The 22,766-nt window shown below is 35.9% G+C and overlaps 2 protein-coding genes across 3 annotated transcripts; both read left to right on the forward strand.

The window, feature by feature from the left end:
- Positions 1–1,511: 1,511 nt before the first annotated feature.
- Positions 1,512–7,417, forward strand: LOC306996845 (uncharacterized protein; the record flags this gene model as incomplete). The annotated part of the gene is made up of 2 exons (XM_079609749.1): positions 1,512–2,433; positions 7,220–7,417. Exons 1-2 carry the CDS (start codon positions 1,789–1,791, stop codon positions 7,415–7,417), a joined length of 843 nt encoding a protein of 280 aa, XP_079465875.1. The 5' UTR covers positions 1,512–1,788.
- Positions 7,418–7,845: 428 nt separating this feature from the next.
- Positions 7,846–22,259, forward strand: nek3 (NIMA related kinase 3). 2 transcript variants are annotated; one of them, XR_013797314.1, is made up of 13 exons: positions 7,846–8,270; positions 8,389–8,476; positions 8,626–8,723; positions 11,800–11,883; positions 14,858–14,925; positions 15,029–15,115; positions 15,209–15,263; positions 15,387–15,587; positions 18,033–18,141; positions 18,239–18,409; positions 18,754–19,524; positions 20,329–21,373; positions 21,460–22,252. XR_013797314.1 is itself a non-coding variant. In XM_079610447.1 (13 exons), the coding sequence occupies exons 1-13, from the start codon at positions 8,151–8,153 to the stop codon at positions 21,524–21,526; spliced, it is 1,383 nt and encodes a 460-aa protein (XP_079466573.1). In that variant the 5' UTR covers positions 7,848–8,150; the 3' UTR covers positions 21,527–22,259. The 2 variants fall into 2 exon arrangements, 1 of the variants encoding a protein (XP_079466573.1); XM_079610447.1 differs by having other exon boundaries at positions 7,848–8,270; positions 18,754–18,888; positions 21,274–21,373; positions 21,460–22,259.
- The last annotated feature ends 507 nt before the right edge of the window (positions 22,260–22,766 follow it).

A 22,766-nucleotide genomic window follows, 5' to 3' on the forward strand; every position in this document is an offset into this window, starting at 1 on the left:
ACATTGTGTCATAAACGTAACACATAAGTTACATTGTGATTCCTCTTTAAATGTGATTCCTCACAATGAAAAGTCTGAGTAAATGTACCTTTAATGTGGCTTCTGTGTCTTGGACGTGTAAAGTGGTTCAGAACAGGTTAGTGTTCATTGTTACAAACTGATTTACTGATGTACTTTTTGTAGATTGTTATTCTAATAAAACATCATCATGACCCAGTGTCGCCTTTTCTCTATTGATGGTTGCCAAAGAGATTATAGCAATAATCTTGACTTCCTGTCAACACAAATGTCTAAAGCATTTATTCCCTCTCTAACTTATATATTCTCAGTCTAAGAATTAGCATTTTAGGTGTTGAATAAGTGGCACCTGTGTTGTTTAGTGTCAGATAAATGAATATGATTTGGGAGGACTGAACAAAAATTGTTCCACTGGTAATTTCCTTTTTACAGATATGAGTGATTATTGATTTTTTGAACACTTATACTGGCAAAATGTATACATTAAATGTCCGATAAGTCCAGCCCGATCTCATCCCAAGGCGTCATATACTGACGCTTTTGAAATATCGTCTACATCCAACGCACATGGCACCCTTTAGCGTCAATATGAGACGCAGATAAATATGGGCCAGAAGGCGCCTCCTAGCGGTCTAACCCTAACCCTACCCCAGACCTAAACCTAACCATAACCGAACAAAGCTCTATGCGTGTCATATTGACGCTAAAGGGTGCCATGTGCGTTGGATGTAGACGAAATGTCAAAAGTGTCAGTATATGACGCCCTAGGATGAGAATGCGTTGGATAAGTCACTGCTTAAAAAGGTCTGCCAAAAGCTTGAAAATAAAATGCAATGTAAAACAATTAAGGAGCAGTTGACAAATGTTGATAAATGCTATAGACCCGATATGAGTAACCCACTTCCAGACCAAATAACCTTGAATTTGCTTACATGTCGTTTTTGCCTAAATAACTTTCGAGATGTATGATATTCCATCATGCTAGCAAAGTCAACAGTGATTACAAGGTGTTTGGTTTCATTTCTTTGACATTTTCTATGGTATCTGTAGCCCACTTATAGTCAAAACTGATTCATTGTACTTTTTGTCCAGGCAGCGCATGAGATGGTTGATGTCCCATCATGTTACCAATGTCAATAATATCTACAAAATGTAAGTGTAATTTCATGACATGGTCAATCTGTAGTCACGATTTAGCTATTAAACGCCTATTAGACGTCTTTTAAATGCAAAATTGCTTTCTTTTCCATACCTGGTGTTTTATGTGACGTGCAGCAAATTAAATCATACACACATGTGGCATCTGAAGTCAGTGTACAAAACACAGCACAGAGATTTATACACATCCAGAGAGACCGGACATTCACTCTTCAGGTGATAAACTCAAATTGTTGAGTCAATTACATGTTTTTATGTTTTTAAAAATTAATAAGCAGAAACATTTATACTGTGTTGATTCGGTTTTGTTGTAGGGCAAGTTTAATGAGTATTTCACTGAAAATAAATAAATTATTTAAAATTCATTCAAGTGATACAAGTGGTAAGAATAGAAAGAGGTTGTTTTTGTAGGCTATAAATAGCTACTGCCTTTGTATAACCATTTTTTTTGCATATTTAACAATGATGTGCTCTGGGTATTTGAGTTTAAATTGGAAAATGTGTAGACTTATGGATTGGATGTGAACTTAATTTACACTTCTCTCTTCTCATAAATCATAGTTACATTATTATGTTTTGTCGGCTGCTGAACTGAGCAAGACAAACACAGAGATGAATAACTTTACAGTGAACTTCACCACAACTGAGACATCTACAAACTCCACAACTCAGTCCTTTGAGTTAATGGACAGTCTGGACATTAGTGTACACACCATTTGTTTGTTGTTTGGTCTTCCAACACACTCCTATGTTATATGGCTCATCATCACAGGAAGAGGAAGTGGAGTCGCATCTGAGTTCTTCATCCTCAATCTCTCTGTTTGTGAGCTTGGTGTCTGTCTGAATAGTTTGATCAATGTACTCTCATTTAGTTTTTTTAGTCTCTTACCATTCAAATTATTTATAGAAGGATTTGTCATCACTGGCCGTCCTGTGTTTCAGTGTCTGATCTGTGTCGAGCGTTACCTGGCAGTTGTTCATCCTGTAACCTTTCTGAAGTACAAACCTCTCAGATATAGAGTGATCTGCTGCACTGTAACCTGGATAACTATCCTTGGCTCCGGTTTACTGTGCCTGATATCTGACTTTGAACTTGAATTGTTCTTTTCAATGCAGTTCCTCCTCTTCCTCTTCATTCAGTTGTTTTGTCTTGTGGCTGTTCTCAGAGCTCTGAAGCAGTCAGGACCAGGAGAGAGAGGGAGAGAGAAGGAAAACTGCATTAAGAGAAGAGCATTTTATCTCATTCTAATAACAACTGTGAGCATGGCTATTACGCTTGTCCCATATATAGTCATAGGAGTTGTTATCATTCTGAAAAAACAGATTATTAGGGCACTTTGGTCCATTGATTTGATTGGTTATATGCTGGGTGGTTTTGTTCAGCCTGTTCTTTATCTGCACCGGTCTGTAAAACTCTCTCTTTCTTCGAAATTATAGAGTGTTTCTACTCTACCCGATCACACTAAATGCGTCTCTATAGCACGCAGTGTGTTTATTGTGCAATTTATACGCGAAAATTAGTTTTTACGTGCATTGGATATGCATGGGTTGGTTAGGGTAGGTTTAGTAGTGATGTGCGTGGGTGCGTGTGTATTATACGTTTGGGTAGAATTAGTGGTGTGGTGTGCGTGTGATTTACACGCAATGAAGTGCGTATCAAATGCACGTGAAAACTGCGCATCATATGCCTGTAAAAACTAATTTTCGCGTATACATTGCATGATAAACACAATACATGCTATAGAGACGCATTTAATGGGCAAGTTAAAGCAGCTTAATGATGCCTCCAAATATTTATTTAGCTGTGTCCAAGAATTAACACAGATTTTTGTGTTTTAAATGTGTGATACATTGTTATTCCTAAACAGTTTAGTCTCACATTATGTTATTTTTAAATATACCGTACATTTTTGAGGAACATACGCTAATACTTTCAACATGCCCATTAATCAATGGATTAAAAAAAAAAAAAAAAACAGCAGTGGTGTTGAAGTAGGCAGGAATTGATTGGGGATGGTATAAAAATTATTTCAATTCTAATTACGTATATAGAACTTTTAAGTCAGCCAAAGAACATTAAAATCAGTAGATGGAAAAATGTAATGTCATTTTTTGTGAATTCACTGGAAGAGAAAGCGGGCAGCGGAGTGAGATGAATCGTGCGAGAGTTGTGCGGCGCTCCATAAACAGCACAGTTTTCACTTGAATGTATATGAACCCAATTTCTACTGAATATAGATCCATATTTTGTATACATTTTACATTTAGATCATGGTTACATTACCACATTTTGTAAGCTGCTGCTGAACTGATAAGAAAAAGGAGGATTGTTCAGAGGAGATGAATAACTTTACAGTGAACTTCACCACACCTGAAGCATCTACAAACTCCACAACTCATTCCACTGGGCTAATGAACTCTGGACATCTGTGTGTACAGCATCAATTTGTTTTTAAATCTTATAATGCACTCCTATGTTATATGGCTCATCATCACAGGAAGAGTGGAGTTGCATCAGAGTTTTGTCCATTTAAAAAAGCTATCAGTCAAATGCGCATTAAACACGGCATCTCAAATAGTCGTAAATTATTTTCTTCTTGAACAATTATTACTTCTGGAATTTGTGGAAGATTACGAGGGCACACAGATTAAACAAAAATAAAGGATAGATCATCTGTAGCATTCCATAAAAAAATAGGAATTGTTCATTTGAATTTCATGGTGACTTCAGTGTTGTTGTTGCTGTGTTGTGGTTTGTGCATTAAAATATAAAGTCTATGCTCGTCTATATCAAACTATGAAACATGTTCATGGGCATGATTAATAAAACATTTCTTTTATGTTTTTAATAACCCTTTGAATATATATATTTTTTCCACTGGGCCATCTCAGTAAGTATGGTTTACCAGGTGACCATCTATATTGTGTGTGTGTGAGGGGCAGGTTTTGTCGATGACCCAGTGTCACCTTTCCCTTATGGAAGCTTTCCATTGAGAATGTGGCATTAAACTTGGCATCCTTTCATAACACAGATGATTAAAGAGTTTGTTCTCTCTCCTTTTAAAATTTAAAATTTGCATAGTTGGTGTTGATTGAGTAGCAGGTGTGCTGGCCAGTGTCAGAAATATGGATAATTTCATTATGTAAATGTAAATGTTTTCCATTTTTTTGTGCTGCAATATATCCTGCCTTGTTAAACTTAATATAAAACTGAGAGCTAGAAAAAAAAAACACTTATCTTGATTTATGCTTGTAAGTAGGCTAAATGTCAATAAAATATTGCAAGCTTTCAATTTATTTTCTGTTTAAATGTCTACTCAGACAGTCTGTTTTTTTCTCTCTCTTAAAGGTAGGGTAGGTAGGATTTATATAAAAACTTTTTACCAAATTTGATTAAACTTTCTATATATATCAATGCATAATTAAAATGTAAGTACTCTGATAAAAAGAGTATAAAAATCGAGTGACTCTAGACCGTTTAATCTTCATTAAACACAGCTCATTATTTCCATTCGGGACGAATCACAGGATTGGCTTGCGCGACTGTCACTCTCCGTCGCCATGACTACCGCCGCTATTACTGGCTCTGCCCACGTGCGCGCAGTCGCGCACCCGTTTTTAGGTGGGAGTGAATGGAATTAATGAGCTGTGTTTATTGAAGATTAAATACACTAGAGCCACTCGGTTTTTTATACTCTCTATTTCAGAGTACTTGCATTTTAATTATGCATTGGTATATAAAGACAGTTTAAACAAATTTGAATAAAAGTTTTTTTTAGACAATTCTGACCTACCCTACCTTTAATCATTCTATAATTTCAATATTTGCATATCTGGTGTTTCGTGTAACGTGTAGCAGATGTCGTGCTCATATATTCTTGTGACAGCTGTGAAGTCAGTGCACAAAACACAGCACAGAGATTTATACACATCCAGAGAGACCGGACATTCACTCTTCAGGTGATAAACTAATTTTTTTAATCAGTTTCTTGGTTTAAGCTACAACAATATGCAAAAATGTGGCTGTTTTTCAATATTGTCAAAGGGCATGCTTTGTTCAGCAGTTTTAGTTCTGATTATTTGGAAACTTTCTTGAACTACATATTGGTTAATTTATACTTCTCTTTTTCTCTCTTTTTCATGTGTTCGGTGGGTTATACTGAACTGAGAAGACAAACACAGAGGAAATTAATAGCTCTACCATGAACTACAGCACAACTGCAGCATCAAACTCCACAATACCTTCCATTGGGCTGATGGACAGTCTGGAAATCAGTCTGTACATCATCAATTTCTTATTTTGTCTTCCTACATACTCTTATATTATATGGCTCATCGTCACAGGAAGAGGAGGTGGAGTCGCATCAGAGTTCTTCATCCTCAATCTCTCTGTTTGTGAGCTTGGTATCTGTCTGAATAGTGTGGTCTTTGTATTGTCAATGTGGTTTAAAACTCTTTCGCGTTTTGAACTATTTTTAACAGGACTCTCCTTCACCGGCCGTCCTGTGTTTCAGTGTCTGATCTGTGTTGAGCGTTACCTGGCAGTGGTTCATCCTGTAAACTTTCTGAAGTACAAACCTCTCAGATATAGAGTGGTCTGCTGCACTGCAGCCTGGGTAGTTAATTTCGGCTCCTGTTTGTCTTCCATGCTCCATTTAGACTCACAAAACAGATATATACACACATGGCTCTCGTCGATGCTTCTGCTACTGGTCTTCTCCACCCAGTTGTTTTGTCTTGTGGCCGTTCTCAGAGCTCTGAAGCAGTCAGGACCAGGAGAGAGAGGGAGAGAGAAAAAGGAGGAAAACCACATGAAGAGAAGAGCGTTTAATATTATTCTAATAACTTCTGTAAGCATGGTAATCCTATATGTTCCACATATAATGACAGGATTCTTTGAAATTCGGACATCAGACGGTTCTCCGACAATCTGGTTTGCTGCTTTGGCTTGTTTTATTCTGGCTGGTTTTGTTCAGCCCTTTCTTTTGCTGCAGCGCACCGGAAAACTTTCCTGCCTCTGTTCGTCATAAAATCTGCAATACTAGATTGAGTTAATCTTGTGCAAATTATTGATAGTTTTTGATAAAGTAGAAATGCAACACATGGGGACGTGTTTATTTCTGATGAGTGTGACTGCACTGCAAATACATTTGTCATCTCTGTCACAGTTAACAGTGTGTGTAAATGTACCTTTTCATGATATAGGCCTACATCTCATACTTTAATAAATTATGAAGATTTGCATATTAGGTGTTTCGATTTTCATTTTCAGATGTATAAAAATTGTTTGTGATGTTGGGACATTCATTGTTCCATTCATAATTTCTCCTTTAAAAGCTTGGTTGGCATTTGATTATATTTTCTTTTTACTATTATACCTCATGAGTTCAAACTGGTCATACAATAAATCAATTTAAAAAGACATTTAGAAATCAGGCACTGTCCTAATTTAGGATTATGATCTATTTATCTATTTTGTTCAGTGTTGTTTTCTCGTTTAAAAACAGCCTTTTTAACATTTACTTATATTTGCATACCTGGTGTCAAGTAGTGACAGCTGTGAAGTCAGTTTACAAAACACAGCACAGAGATTTATACACATCCAGAGAGACTGACATCCACTCTTCAGGTGATAAACTCAAAATTTGATTTGACTTGATTACACCTTTCCATTCTGCTCTTCTTCCTTTAGATCAGTTTCAATTTTAAAGTGTGAGCTGAGGAGATGAATAACTCTACAATGAACTTCACCACACTTTAAGCATCTACAAACTGCTCAGCTCAGTTCATTGGACCGCTGGGCATTCTGGAAAAGTGTATGTACAACTTAAATTTCCTTTTTGGTCTTCCTACACACTTATATGGCTCATCATCACAGGAAGAGGAAGTGGAGTCGCATCAGAGTTCTTCATCCTCAATCTCTCTGTTTGTCAGCTTGGTGTCTGTCTGAATAGTTTGATCAGTGTGTATCATATGGTTTATGTCAATGCAGCTGCTACCGGTCCTCTCCATCCAGTTGTTTTTGTGTTGTGGCTGTTCTCAGAGCTCTGAAGCCGTCAGGAGAGAGAAGAAGAGAGCGAGAAGAGGAGGAAAAACTGTGAACTCCTGCTCCCTAGTGGCTAAACATGAGAACATCAACGGCGGGTCCCTTGTTTACCTTCAGAGGGCGCTGTGCGGCTCAAAACCGAAGCCTTCAACCGTGACCCAGTGTCACTTTTCCCTTATGGAAGCTTTCCATTGAGAATGTGGCATTAAACTTGACATCCTATCATAACACAGACGATTAAAGAGTTTGTTCTCTCTCCTTTTCAAATTTAAAATTTGCATAGTTGGTGTTGATTGAGTGGCAGGTGTGCTGGCCAGTGTCAGAAATATGGATAATTTCATTATCACTATGTAAATGTAAATGTTTTCCATGAAAAGTAAAGTCCCAAATCATTTAGATGAATCGAGCATGACCAGTTAAAAATACTGTGAGATTATCTTTTCATTACGTTGATAATTATTGTATTAATATCCATTATGTAACAGTGCTTTGTGTTTTTATATTTATATGTCTAATATATATAACATTGCACCTGGTGTTATAGTTTTCTCGCATCCAAAAAGAGAGAGAGAGAAAAAAATCTATCTCTAAACTCTGTAAATCTCTACACAGGTCAAAAGCGTCATCGCGACGTCATACAACAATACGGAAGTGAAACTCTACCTGAAACAAACGGATGGTGCTGTACTGTACCTGCACGACCACTATCCTGTCCCGAAAAACTACTGGTTAAAACTAATAAGCAAATGCAGAAAGACGTGTTGCCATTCAATTGTCAGTTTTTTAGCATAAACTCGAGCAGGTGTATAAAAACAGCAGTAAAGTATAGTGTTGCTTTAAAAGGAAGAAGAACAACAGCTGTAAGCAGCATTTTCTGCCTGAAGCTTTTTTTCTTTTTTTTTACTGTCTATAGTCTGAAGCTGATATTATGGATCAGTACTCATTGTTGCGAGTCATTGGCGAAGGATCTTTTGGTCGAGCTCATTTGGTTCAGCAAATAAACGAAGGACAACCAAATTATGTGATGAAGGAAATACGACTGCCAAAGGTAATGCAATCGGAATAATAATAATAAAAAATGCAGTCTGTACCGATCGATAATGTGCATGAAAGAGGTTCTGTGCTGTATTGCGTTGATGTATACAGATCTCATGCATGTATTATAGACTGGGATGAGGAACAGCAGAAGAGAAGCAGTGCTTCTGTCCAGAATGAAGCATGCAAACATTGTGGCATTCAAAGACTCTTTTGAAGGTTTGTCAAGAGTGTTTAAAGTTTTATATACTGTAAATGACTCCAACTTCACAAGATCAAAGACTGTAAAAAACACATGGTATCTCTATCTCTCTCTCTCTCTCTCTCTCTCTCTCTCTCTCTCTCTCTCTCTCTCTCTCTCTCTCCAGCTGATGGTCATCTGTACATTGTGATGGAGTTCTGCAGTGGTGGAGATCTTCTTCAAAGGATACGGCAGCAAAAAGATGTTCTGTTCTCTGAGGACGTGGTATGACAAAGATGATAGTACCCTTCTCAGATTAATTCTTTAAAGTAGTCGTTTATAACACAAGAATTGGTCTAGTCATATTTCAAATTTTATTATTATTATTATTCTATTCTATTCTACTATTATTATATAATAATTTCGATACGCTGTTACTTGAAAATGCCACTGCTGCCACTTGTTAGCTTTTGAGATACGGTTTTCTCCTGATTAAACATTTAATATAACAGAATAAATGACTGAGTAATACCAAGCTGAAGTTTGCTGTTGCGATTACATATAATTTTTTTTTAACTTTATACACGTTTGTCTTATACACACAAAATAGCATCGAACTAACTAGCTACTATAAACAAACAGCGTTGGCATTGGTTTACGTTTTTGATCAAATCGAAAAATTACGTCATAAAGTATACATGGAAAATACATTTACAAAATTAGTACATAATTACAAATTGCAGGTTCAAAATGTTTGTACGCGTTTGTCATAGACACACGAAATAGCATAACTAGTGGCTATAACGCCAGCGCTGGCATTTGTTTACGTCCTTGATAAAACTAAAACATTACGTCTGAAATTATACATACATTTAATTATTAAGTCTTACTTACAGGTTGTGGCCCAACAACGGCTGCCTCTGCGTTTAAAGTTGGAACTGCTTCATGTTTTAGTAACAGTTTCTTGTTTAGTCCGTCATTGAATTCGTGGAGATTCTGGAAGCTGTCTTCTGTAAAATGCGCAGCACAGAGAGCTAAATTACGATTGTAATTTTCAGGAACATAATCAAACAGAAATCAGCCATTGTTAACGAACTACAGCGTCCGTAGGAAGCCCGAACACAGAAGACCTGACAGCTGCGTGAAAATAACACACTTTAGACGGCATGGCTAGCTATCCAATATGACTTTTCCTATTCCACAAAGCTGCAGAAATATGGCCACTCCCCTTTCCCCCCCATATTCCGGAGTGAGGGTTGATGTAAATGTATGGGTTAGTTACGTATAAAACCCGGGAAGTATCTCGTTGTAGTCCCATTCGAGTCGTTTTTGTAGACATTAAACTTCCTGATTTTTAAAAGACTATATCTCTGCTTACGTTGAATTTTCAGCGCAGCAACTTTGCATATACTGTTCATGCACCAACAGCAACATTACACACTATTTAAAATGAAAAAAGTGAAATTGCAATCAGCCACCCCTTTAAAAACGATCTGCTTGCCTTAGCTCGATTCAAAACGGTAAGCTTGTTATAATGTTTTTAATTGTAAAATGGCGTTGTAAAATGCAAAAGACTTCGGAGTGGCTACAGAAAAATAGAGACTGCAACCGGCCCATGAGAAAACGAGGATACATATCGGAAGGGCATTAAATGTAGTCACGCAATGCGGATGTTGTTAACATTACAATTTGAGAACAAAGTATAATTTGCACGGTTTGAAGTGATATAATAAGCGATCGCTAGATTTAATCAGCGCAATTTACTGCAATGCTTTTTTCTCCTTAGTTGGTCAGAACAAAAGTGGATGTTACTTACTTGTTCAGATTACATTTTACGGTGAAAATTATTATGTTGGTCATACTTCCAAAAAGTATAATCTGTGATTCTGAATGCCAGTATCCACACCGGCACGGTGACTGTCAGCCGCACATTCTCCTCAAAACATTGGATTAATCCGCGCTGTGCCGTGTCGAGGCACAACTCACGTGAAGTTGATAACTCCGTGAATAACTGCAATTGCAGATTTCGGACAGAGATGGCGATAAAGAGTTGATCATTGCGCGAGTGACTGCAATTGCAGATTTCGAAGAGAGATGGCGACAAAGAGGAAAAACTGCGGACTTCAGCTTTAAAATAGCCCCACATCATCACATAGCCTTCACCATAGAGATTGGCATGGGGTACTTTCCATAAAATCATCTCAATGCAAATCAGACCAGCTAGGCTAACTGAAATAAAACCATGCAAATCTCTAGGTATGGTGAAGGTTATGTGATGATGTGGGGCTATTTTAATTACAAAGGCCAATGGAACTTTATGTGGATGCATAGTATCCTGGATCCATGAAAAATCTGTCTGCCTCTATGGGAATTTAACATGGGGTTTAAATTCATGGGATACATGGGAACTTATGCACCCTGTATTTTAAGGAATAACATTTATTTATTTATTTACCAATTATTATTCATTCACAAAAAAAACTGGTGTCCTTAAAGGTTGGAGTTTTCCTAATTTTTTTGATTGAGGCATTAAGATCATTTTCCAAAAGATGATTTTTTTATTCCTCTTTCCTCTTTTTAGTCAACTTTAGCATGGGTGTGTCCACTTATGCTAAGCACTGTATGTATATGTATGTATGTGTGTGTATATATATAAATATATATATATGTCAAATTTTTACTGCTATTCAAATTTTTTATATTATTTCCATAACAATTAAGCACATACCCCCTCCCCCATTCACATTACTGCAATGTAAACTGCAGAAGAAACAGCAATATATTATTTCATTTGTAATGTATTTATACATAATAATTGTATTTTTACTGCTTTTAATTTATTCTTGTATAAATACTATACAGTATAACATTTTAGTAAAAATTTAATTCCATCGAATTACTAAATGAAAAGTACTGTGATGAGAATATAATGGCATTGCATATCGAGTAATAAGAATGTTACACATTCAGTACGACGGTAATGGGGAAAATTATGAAAAAGTCATAAATCTAAAAATGCATTACACCAATGAGAGTTTTGTGGGGAAAAGCGTCTTGAAAATAATGTCACACTGCATAAAATAAAATAAAATAAAAACGTAAATTGTATGTACCGGTAAATATATTTTCTTTATTTTTTATTTTAGGTAAAGTATGACCCGTATATATTTTTTGTGAGAAAACTTCTTGAAAGTACCATATAAATACCCCCAAAAATTATATAATTGTGGTACAGTTATTAGTAGAATATATATTTTTGTTTTTGTTTTTTGGAATGAGTACTTTATAGTAGATTTTTAAATGGAATAATTAGTAAATGTGTGTTTTGTTTTGTTTTGTTTTAATGTCATCTCTGTTGTAGATCCTGAAGTGGTTTGCACAGATGTGTCTAGGCACCAAACACATTCACGACAAGAGAGTACTTCACAGGGACTTAAAATCAAAGGTGCGTGTCACTTTGTGTCTGGTAACATTTTCTTACTGTAAAAGTTGTATTTATTATTTATTTTAGAAAAACAAATGGAGTACAAAGAAAGGAAGCGTAGTATTACTATTTATTCTTTTCGTACATTAAGCTTTCAGCCACATCTATTCTGCTCTGCAAAGTCAAAACACACAGTACTGTAATTACACCAACCACATCAATATGATGGAGAGCTTCAGGAGGAAATTGTGATCATCAGATAATTTCCCCCCATCATTTTCAATAGACTATTTTGGCTAAAACTTAAAAAAAAAAATACATGGGGTCAATGACATGACTCATTTTTGGTCTTGATCTATTATTTTATTAAAAATACAGTTTATACAATAACTTAAGACCATCTTCTATGATGAGCATGTTTTTAATGTCTGAATTAAAATTCATTCTTATTTATCTTATTTATTTATTAATTTTTGTATTTTCTTAGGGCATAAAGTAAAAAATGTCAGGGTGATACAACTGTCCTGATGTCACAATTAAGAAAAAAAAAAGTAAAACTTAAAAATTACTTTTAAAAGTAATGCGTCACAATTTTGTATAATGTAATAATGTGTTACATTATTTTTCCGTTAATTTTTCTCACCTGGGCTGGGCTTGCTTGTTTGCTTTTTTAATAAAACAAATTCAATTAATTTAATTAAAAATAAAAAGTAATATTTTTGGCGAATGTAAAGGCCCGTTCACAACAAAAAAAAATTCTCTGCCAAATCAAAGTCGTGTGGTGCAACTGTAAAAGCCGGCTATTCGGCCCAACTTCCGGTCTCCAAATAGCCGGTAAAGGACGCGCGTGTTCAAGTCTTCCCAGCGTCTCAAAGGAATTTGGTTAAATAAGACACATGTTCTCATATGCAATTATCTCGTTTTAATCTGACTCCATGAATTAAAAAAGTTCAATGTGCAATAAGGTTATTTTTACACTTAAAATAGTTACAACATTGATATAATGTAATGATAATTTGTTCCATTTGTACCCAGCATAAATATAAAATGTTACCTGAGAGAGAGAAAGAAAGAGAGAGAGAAAGAGAAAGAGAGAGACAAAGAGAGAGACAAAGGCAGAGCCTCTGTCTCAAGACCAGGGGCCTCATTTATAAAACTGTGCGTAGGATCCTTACTAAAAGTGTACGTGCGCCCAAAAGCCAAAAATGGCGTGCGCAAAAAAATATTGAGACTTATAAAACCGTGCGTACGCCCGAACCTGCGCAGGATTCACTTTATAAATCCCACTCAGCGGAAGATTGTGCGCACATGCGTCTCCTCCCCGAAATAACCATATATGGAGCTTACAACGCCTAGTTTTACTATGCATATCCTCATCTGCATATCATTTGCATATGATTATTCATCCACGTGAAGTGATAACATGTTTAACGGTACAAGACATTAGGAAAATATGAAATACGGATGTGCCGTCACATTACATTAATACAAATAATTTAGTATCCTTGCCTTGTTTTTGAATAAATACATCAAATAGTGTAAAATACATTTCAGATAAAGTTTTTCTCAATCTTTTCCACTGACCAAATAGTCTTTTTAATTGATTTATATTTTTAATGGAAACAGATAGACCTTGTTGTGCATTATATTTGCACAATCTGCTATTCTCATGATAAGCAATCTCTGTAGTTAAAACATTGAAACACAGCATGCCAAAGGAAACGTGTTCAAAAGCATTGCATCCACAACCAATATTTATAGGCTATTTATTGAATATATATATATATATATATAATTATTATTTTTTTACTTTTTTTTTTTTACTATTCAGTAGGCCTAAATGTCATGTAGTTTAAGTGTTTAACTCCGTTAATGGGAATGGCATATTTAATCTAAATGTTTATATCAGAAATAAAACATAGTTTAAATCATTGTTTTATATAGGCCTAAACTGTAGCCTATTTATGATTAAGACTCATATCAAACGTCTTTTTATTAAATCATATCATATCATTTAACATACAATACACTTGTACATTTTGAGATTTGTTTTTTTATATATATATATATATATATAAAATAAATAAATCATATATTATTATTATTTTTTTAAATGATTAGGACTCATAATGAAGATTTACAGTTTTACTTCATCTGCCGTTATGTTTCACTAACGGCCCAACGCGCTCGCTGGCGCGGACATTTAAGGTGTGGATATTTGCTTCAACTGATAGGCTTGGTGAGTGAAATTATATTTGTATTATCTTCCTTTAGCTATATGTATCGTTTTATTTCGATTTTCTGTCTAAAAGTGACCAAAAAGACAAAACTCTAGCTCACCATCGGTGTCGCCAAACTGCTCCGTCTCCAAAACGTTCGTACGCATGGGTCAGAGTTTGCGTGCAGGTGCGCACATTTTCCCGTCAAGTTTGTTTTTATAAATCACAACTTATGCGTCGGAAGTGGCGTACGCCTCTTTCAGGGTCTGTTTTGTGCGTACGCAACGGTTATAAATGAGGCCCCAGTTCAGCATCCCCCAGAAAAGAGACAGAAGAACATTTGCAATCCTGTTTTGTCATCTCCTCTGACCATGTGACTAACACCTAGGTGTGAGATATTCAAACTGACCAATCAGACCATCACCATTTCCCCCATTGTCCAAAAGCTTTGGCCTACAGGCCCCCATCAGTCTTAGCACTGCTGTGCTGGAAATGTCTGAGAGAAAAGCAAGTGTCTTTGTTGCGTTGAAATAATCTTGGATTATTTCCAACCTTACACAACCAATGGCAAAAACTTTTAGGTTTTTGATTTAAAAAACAAGATCTGAGACCTAGGTTTAGCTACAGTACTGTGATTGGATTTTGTAGGCCAGTGTTTTCAGATCAAAATTACAGTCTAAAGAATGGAAAGTTGTGATATAAGTAGAAGAATCATTAATGGATTAATGATGCATGCATGAAAGTCGATGCTAGTTTCTTTCCCATTTCCATCGCAGAACATTTTCTTGACTGACAGCGGAACTGTGAAGGTGGGGGATTTTGGTTCGGCTTGCACTCTTAACAGGTATTCGGCCAAATGTTTGTCATCCGTTTACAACCCAGTGCAAGAACACAGCCATGTGAGTGACAGGTTTTGATGTGCACTGATCGTATATGTATTTCTGCAGTGCAAAAGCTTTCGCTCAGACCTATGTGGGTACTCCATATTACGTGTCTCCAGAGATATGGGACAACAAGCCTTACAATAATAAAAGGTACAACTTTCCTGATAATAATTCCCTCAGATGGACACCAGCTTTACATTTGACACTACATTTGGACTAATATGCGTGCCGTGTATATTACAGTGACGTCTGGTCTCTTGGCTGTGTCTTGTATGAACTTTGCACCCTCCAACACCCGGTATTTTCCTCTTGACATTCTCAAATTGTATAGTTGCAATGACTTTATGCATCAGACGTTGTAAAGAGTTGCACTTTTTAGATTATTAAGGAACTTACCCTAATATTTCCATGTATTCATCAGTTTCAGGCTCATAGCTGGAAGAGTCTGATCTTGAAGGTGTGTCGAGGGGCGTACACACCTTTACCCAGTCACTTCCCCTATGAGCTGCACTACCTCATCAAACACATGTTCAAGACTAACCCCGGAGACAGACCCTCAGTACACACAATCCTCAGCTCTCACCGCGCGTCCCGACTGCTGCAGAAACACCTGACGCCTGAGGTACATTTGAAAAAACACTTCAATGTTTTATGGAGCGATTCAGGAGGAAAACATGATCAGCAAATCAGATTGTAGATTTCTTAATAGTCATTGTAACAAAATTACAACCAATTTCTGTATGGCTCAATCCAGTCAGCAGCTTATAATATATATATATATTTTTTTTTTATGTGCTTGATTTAAATCCAATAATGTATAAACAAAATAAGAACTATAAATCAAGATATAGTTTCAAGCTGTTGTGATCATTACAGTTCATAAGTAAGAATATAAATAGATCCAAGTCAATATAAACGATAAATGAGTGGTAAAATAATACTGGATTAATGCAAGTATGTGATTATATATTCATCATTTTCATTAGATCATAATTTTGACTGAAACTTGAAAACACTGTATTAAGGGTCAATGACATGATGCTCAATTTGATCTGTATTCATAGTTAAAAACATAAAAGATGAGTAAAAGTGATGCAAAAGTAACATAACGCATTACTTTCCAGAAAAAGGAACTAAGTAACACAATTAGTTACTTTTTTATGGAGTAACACAATATTGTAACGCATAACTTTTAAAAGTAACATTCCCCAACACCGGTCGCAAAGTTATCACTTCAGAATAAGTGCTTACTCCGAGAGAATGCGATTTCGAAAAGCTGCCTAAGTCTCTTAGAAAATATCAAATAATTTGACCTTTTACCTTTTGATTAGGTCAGTTCAGGTAAAAGTTTATGTGTCTTTGCTGCAGCTCCCTAAAAACATCACAATATTTAAGAATTAATAATACAAAAAAATATATACTATTTACATTGAAAATATACTTTGGAAATAATGATTAAAATGTGTAACTCATTGGTTAGACCGCATGACATCAGAACATTTTTTTGGAAATAGCTTTTCAGAACTACATTAAACGCATGGACAAACTAGATTTGAGCTTTTTCTTTTCTTTATCACATTACTTAAAGCTACACTGTGTACCGGTAATTTTTTAAGTTGATTCTTAGCAAAAAACACTGTTCTTTCAAAATGATATGTGCTCATTCATGTGTAATTACTTCTACCAACTAATCAAGTATTCTCGTAAGCGTAAATCTGCCATTCAGAATACATACGAGCGGGTCTTATCGAATGGCGGAAGCCATGTTGCGCCTCCATCTTGAACATACATTAGCCAAAGAGGGACAAACCTGGATATTCAAGTTTGCCTTTCGCGTTTTTACACTCAGTGGCACCGTGACGAATGCGAGGGGGAGATTACTCGCGACTGCCGGCAGATTTGAAATAATACGGCCACCGTAGGAGTTAAAGGATAATTCCGGTATTTAACACCTTGAGTCTATATTGTAGTTTGTTTTGGATGAACAAGAGTGGTGGACAACATTTTTTTGACAATGGTTCCTCTCTCGAGTTTTTGACTATAAAAGAATTGGCAATGGACCCATTTAACATTGGAGTCAATGGGCATGTCCGAAAATGTAATTAAAACAGCCAATAACGTTCGTTTACAAAACTGTGCAACTCACCGAGTGATTAGTGATGTTAGTTGATGTTCCAGAAACAAAAAGTGTTGCGAAATACAGTTTCTGTCGTGTTTTATTCGTCATTTTGTAAAATCCCATTGAATTCTGTTGAAGGACTGAGTGCTTGTTAATATAAATGCGCTACCGGGAACGGAAAGGGGGCTGTTTACATTTGGTCGATGTAGTCTTTTTGCTCGCTTCTGTTTCTCATAAGGCTAGCGAGCAGAGCAACTGTGCTCCGGGAGAGTAAGCGGAATAAACCAACAAAACCTTGAAAATATTGAAAGACGTGACCACTGACCAGTGCAATATGAAGTTGAACTCGACTGTGACCGTGAGTGTCCCGCGAGACATAAACATCGGTTATCGCCATCAAGTGGTTGGGAGTGTGCTAACGCTTCAGATTCAAATATTGAGCGGAAGTTACACGGTTGTGAAGTGTCTGAAAAAATAGTTCCACTATAGCAAAATAAACGGATTGGAATCATATATTGCGACGATATATTGTTTATAATCATCAACGAACACCACTAACCACTCTGTGAGTTTAACAGTTTTGTAAACGAACATTATTGGCTGTTTTAATGACATTTTCGGACATGCCCATTGACTCCAATGTTAAATGGGTCCATGGCCAATTCTATTATAGTCAAAAACTCGAGAGAGGAACCATTGTCAAAAAAATGTTGTCCACCACTCTTGTTCATCCAAAACAAACTACAATATAGACTCAAGGTGTTAAATACCGGAATTATCCTTTAAAACGCCCTCGGGATGGGAGAGGCTAGAAAGTAATATTCAGTTGGTAGTCATATACAATTTCACAGCTAGATGGGAGTAATTCCTACACAGTGTAGCTTTAAGTTACGTTGATGATATTTTACAGCAGCTCTTAATTGTTCCTCTCTGCTTTTTGCTGTGCAGAAAAAGGAACTGGTGGGAGAACGAACACGCCATTGGAGAAAAGAGGAAGGAGAGAAAGTGGCCATGTTTTTAGGCCAGAAGAGTTTATTGACCACATCTACCACTGAAGGTACACTTGCTGCAAGTTAATATTCCTAATTTTAGTTCAAACTTCCCCTGTGGTGAATCAGCCTAACTGTTTAACTAACTTATTCATTTGTGGTCAGGAGCTTTGCAAGTAGGACAGTCCCGTATGGAAAACAACCGCAGTGATGACCCAGCTTCTCGTAAGAGGTGGGCAGTCGGATCGTGTAATACAGTGCTGGGGGTCCTGGGAAATGCTGACATCATTTCCACTTGTAGCATGGACACTGCAGAACGGCCTGACCTCATTTCAGGTACAACAACACATGGCATTACAGTGTTTTTTGTTCATGTACCATGGTACTTTTTTTTGAAAACCTTGGAGTGTCATATGTAAATATCATGTAAAAATGTCATTTAGCAGCATGGTTTTACCGTATGATTCCATCACTGCGCAATGGTACCACCACAATTATATTTTGTCTATGTACGGCAAAGCAAAAGTGAATATGAATTTAATTAAATGTATCATTTTTTTGTCCTGCTAAACATAAGCAAAATCTCCATCATTGATAAAATGGCGGTTAGTAGCTCAGGGTAGCGCTTGTACTGTACGTGTGAATAGTGTCAGTTCTTGCATCGCCTGATGGTGTTACAGGGACCGAGAGTGCGGAGACCCAGCAGAGACAAGTGAGGAAACAATGGGACAAGGATCCACCGGAGAGACTCCTGAGCGTTCTGGAGAAAGCACAGCTCTGCTTTGGCTTTGAGACGTACTCTATACACCGAGACGGTCAGTCTGCTCACATCACATACATCAGGGAACAAGAGTTTATGACATTAATAACAAGGGAGTGAACAGCTGACTAAAGGCCCCCGATATACTTTAAGCGATATCGAAGAACGAACTGGTGAGACGTCATTCTGAACAAATTCAGGCCCAAACGAAGTTTATTTCTTGTTCGTTTCGGGAGTTCGAAACAGCTTCCCAAAGCGAACTTTCCGGAAAAGCTACGGCTGGTAAACACCTTTGAACTACCATTGGTCAGTGGTGATGATAGGCTCCGCCTTCTTAGACGTGGAAATCTTCTCTGGTTCATTTCTTCCGTTGAGATCAGACGTTCGCGAGTAAAAACTAAAAATAGCCGCATTATAGTACAAAATATTTATCTGTAATTCTAATTGAAAGAGACACTGACACTGTTTGCTTTTAAACGTATCAATAGTATAAAGTGACTTTACTTGACTGGAGGACCGTGAAGAAGAAAAAAACACTTTTCATTTTATTTATACTTAAATTTGCTGACATAATATTTTTTGCTGCACATGACCTCATGTATATTACACTACCGTTCGAAAGTTTAGGGTTGGTGACGTTTTTTTAAGTTTTTGAAATAAGTGTCTTCTGCTCATCAAGGCTGCATTTACAGTGCTATGCATAAGTTTAGACACCCATGCTAAAGTTGACTAAAAAGAGGAATAAAAAATCATATTTTGGAAATTGAACTTAATACCTTAATTTAAAAAAATAGGAAAAATCCAACCTTTAAGGACACCAATTTTCTTTGTGAATGAATAATGTATCGTAAATAAATAAATGTTCTTCCTTAAAATACAGGGTGCATAAGTTTGGACAACCCTATGTTAAATTCCCATAGAGGCCGGCAGATTTTTATTTTTAAAGGCCAGTTACTATATGGATCCAGGATACTCTGCATCCACATAAAGTTCCCTTGGTCTTTGGGATTAAAATAGCCCCACATCATCACACACCCTTCACCATACCTGGAGATTGGCATGGAGTACTTTCCATAAGATCATCTCTCAATGCAAATCAAAGCTATTAGGCTAACTGAAATAAAACCATGCCAATCTCTAGGTATGGTGAAGGCTATGTGATGATGTGGGGCTATTTTAATCCCAAAGACCAAGGGAACTTTATGTGGATGCAGAGTATCCTGGATCCATATAGTAACTGGCCTTTAAAAATAAAAATCTGCCGGCCTCTATGGGAATTTAACATAGGGTTGTCCAAACTTATGCACCCTGTATTTTAAGGAAGAACATTTATTTATTTACGATACATTATTCATTCACAAAGAAAATTGGTGTCCTTAAAGGTTGGATTTTTCCTATTTTTTTAAATTAAGGCATTAAGTTTAATTTCCAAAATATGATTTTTTTATTCCTCTTTTTAGTCAACTTTAGCATGGGTGTCTAAACTTATGCATAGCACTGTATTTGATCAAAAATACAGTAAAAGGCAGTAATATTGTGAAAATAATATAAACACTGAAAATAACAATTTCTATTGTAATATCTTTTAAAATGTAATTTATTCCTGTGATCAAAGCTGAATTTTTAGCATCATTCATTCAGTGTCACATGATCCTTCAGAAAACACTCTAATATGATGATTTAATGCTAAAAAAAAATTTCGTCTGAAGTTCTTTCAGGATTCTTGGATAAAAAGAAAGCTCAAAAGAACAGCATTTATTTGAAATAGATTTTTTTTGTAACATTGTAAAAAACTTAAAATGGTAAAATTATATATCAATTGAAATGTCCTTGTTGAATAAAAGTATGAATTTGTTATTATTATTTTAATCTAACTGACTCCAAACCTTTGATCGGTGTTTACCCTTTTTCATTTCTGTCTGACATCTTAATTTGCGGCCTACGCTCCCATTTCACTCCCTGTAGGTGTTTGATATTGTAGATAAATATTATCTTTTCACATATCATGTCAGGAAAGACTAAAGCTCATTAAGTTTGCATGCAATGTGGTTATTGTCTACCTACATATTGCCTTAGTAAAATCCCAAAATGTGTTTTGTGAGTCAATTTCATAGTGACCTCAATCTGAATCTGATAACATCTACACCAACGTGGCGTAGAGAGAAAATAGTATTTTATTTCAATGCATTAGACACACAAAATATCAAAGCAAGCAACATTCATTTTATAGAAAGATACTGTAGCCCAAGCTCACTTCTCAAACAAAATAATAAATAAAATATAAAACTTTTATATTTATTGTTCTATTTTCTATTTCTTTTTATATTAATCTATCTATGTATTTAAAAATAAGCGAGACATGTACTAATGCTGTATTAGTTCACTTTAAAAGTTAAAGTGTAACACACAGTGCCTGTGCTTAATGGGATTATTTTCTCAGCGGGTTCTTTAAGCCCAGAGCCTGGAGACAAAGTGGACGGCCCTGAGGAGACGATCACAGACTTCAGTAGACTGGAGCCGCGCTCGGATGATGAAGACACGTGAGTTTCTGCTGTTTTCCCTCTCTCAGTACTGTCTCACGTCTCCATTATATCCTACAAACCTCACATCACTCTCCTGACCGCAGGGATTTTGAAGAGGAGTGTCCGTGTGACTGGATAAATGAACTGGAGAAGATGGTGGAGGAACACTAGCAACTCAAGTGTGTTATTGTACGTGTAAATATCTTTTATTTGTATTCGATTTTGAAGATTCTGACATAAAAGACTGTCATGAAAATATAACAGTAAAGTGATTTCTAATTCCAAGAGCCTGTTGTAGTTTATTCTTAAGACTGAACCGCCTTTCATATAAAAGACTTCTTTCTCGTGTGATCAAACGCGTCGAGTTATGTCATAGTGTGCTTTTTTATAATGAGCCAACAGGTCAACATCTCATTTGTAACATGTAACAATGAAGGTGTCCATGGTAACACATTTGTGTTTAATAACAGAAATCAATCAATGTCTCATTCTCAAAAATTAATTTATGTTTGTCTTGTTTAAGCCGGATATGTTAAGCGACTAAATACTAAATAAACAATAAAGAGAAGCATATGAATCTCACCTGTCAAGAGCAGATATACAGTATATATAGTTAAAACAATCCGAGCACATGAAAATAATGTCATAATTATTGATTATATTTCATTATAAATTAAAAATAATTAACTTGAAAAGGCTCCATTTTATATCAATTGTAATTTCTCTTTTATCTTTTTAATTTCAGTCTGAAAAATGACGATTAGCTTTCTGCTGTCTTTTTTTCCCACTTTTTGATTTTTTTTTATGAATATACAGTAAAGTTCAATAGAACAGCATTTATTAGAATATATTTGTTAAACAATGTAAAAGTATTTACTCTCACTTTAAAAAAAAAAACGTGCTGAACTTACTGACTCCTATATATAATATTTAAGCATAATGTAACAACAGCTGTAGACACACATCTGAATCCACTTACTAATTCTAGCACACTTTTTTAAAATTTGGTCAAGAAGGTTGTAGAGAAAGCGTGTCTCTGTTCATGACCACTAGGTGGAATGCAAAATGTGCAGATGGGAGCGGTTGCAGGGAAATCGATGAGCTTCTAAAGACTTCGTAAATAACACTGGATTTTCACTATGTGGAAATAACCTGATGAAGATATGTTCCAATGAGAAGGTTTATCCTCCACACATCTCGAAAGGAAACCCTGTTATCGGCTGACAGAATGCAAAACACTTTTTTCACATGTTACACAAGATTTAATAGTATTTTTGTGAGGTAACTGATATACTGTCATTCTTAGGTGGAAATTACTTTATGCAGCATACTGCAGCATATTTTGTTTTATGGGGCACATTATTCATATTTAGTTGTTTGTTTGTTTGTTTGTTTGTTTGTTTGTTTGTTT

Source organism: Phoxinus phoxinus (assembly GCF_949152265.1).
Source record: "Phoxinus phoxinus genome assembly, chromosome: 4".
NCBI classification, from domain to species: domain Eukaryota; kingdom Metazoa; phylum Chordata; class Actinopteri; order Cypriniformes; family Leuciscidae; genus Phoxinus; species Phoxinus phoxinus.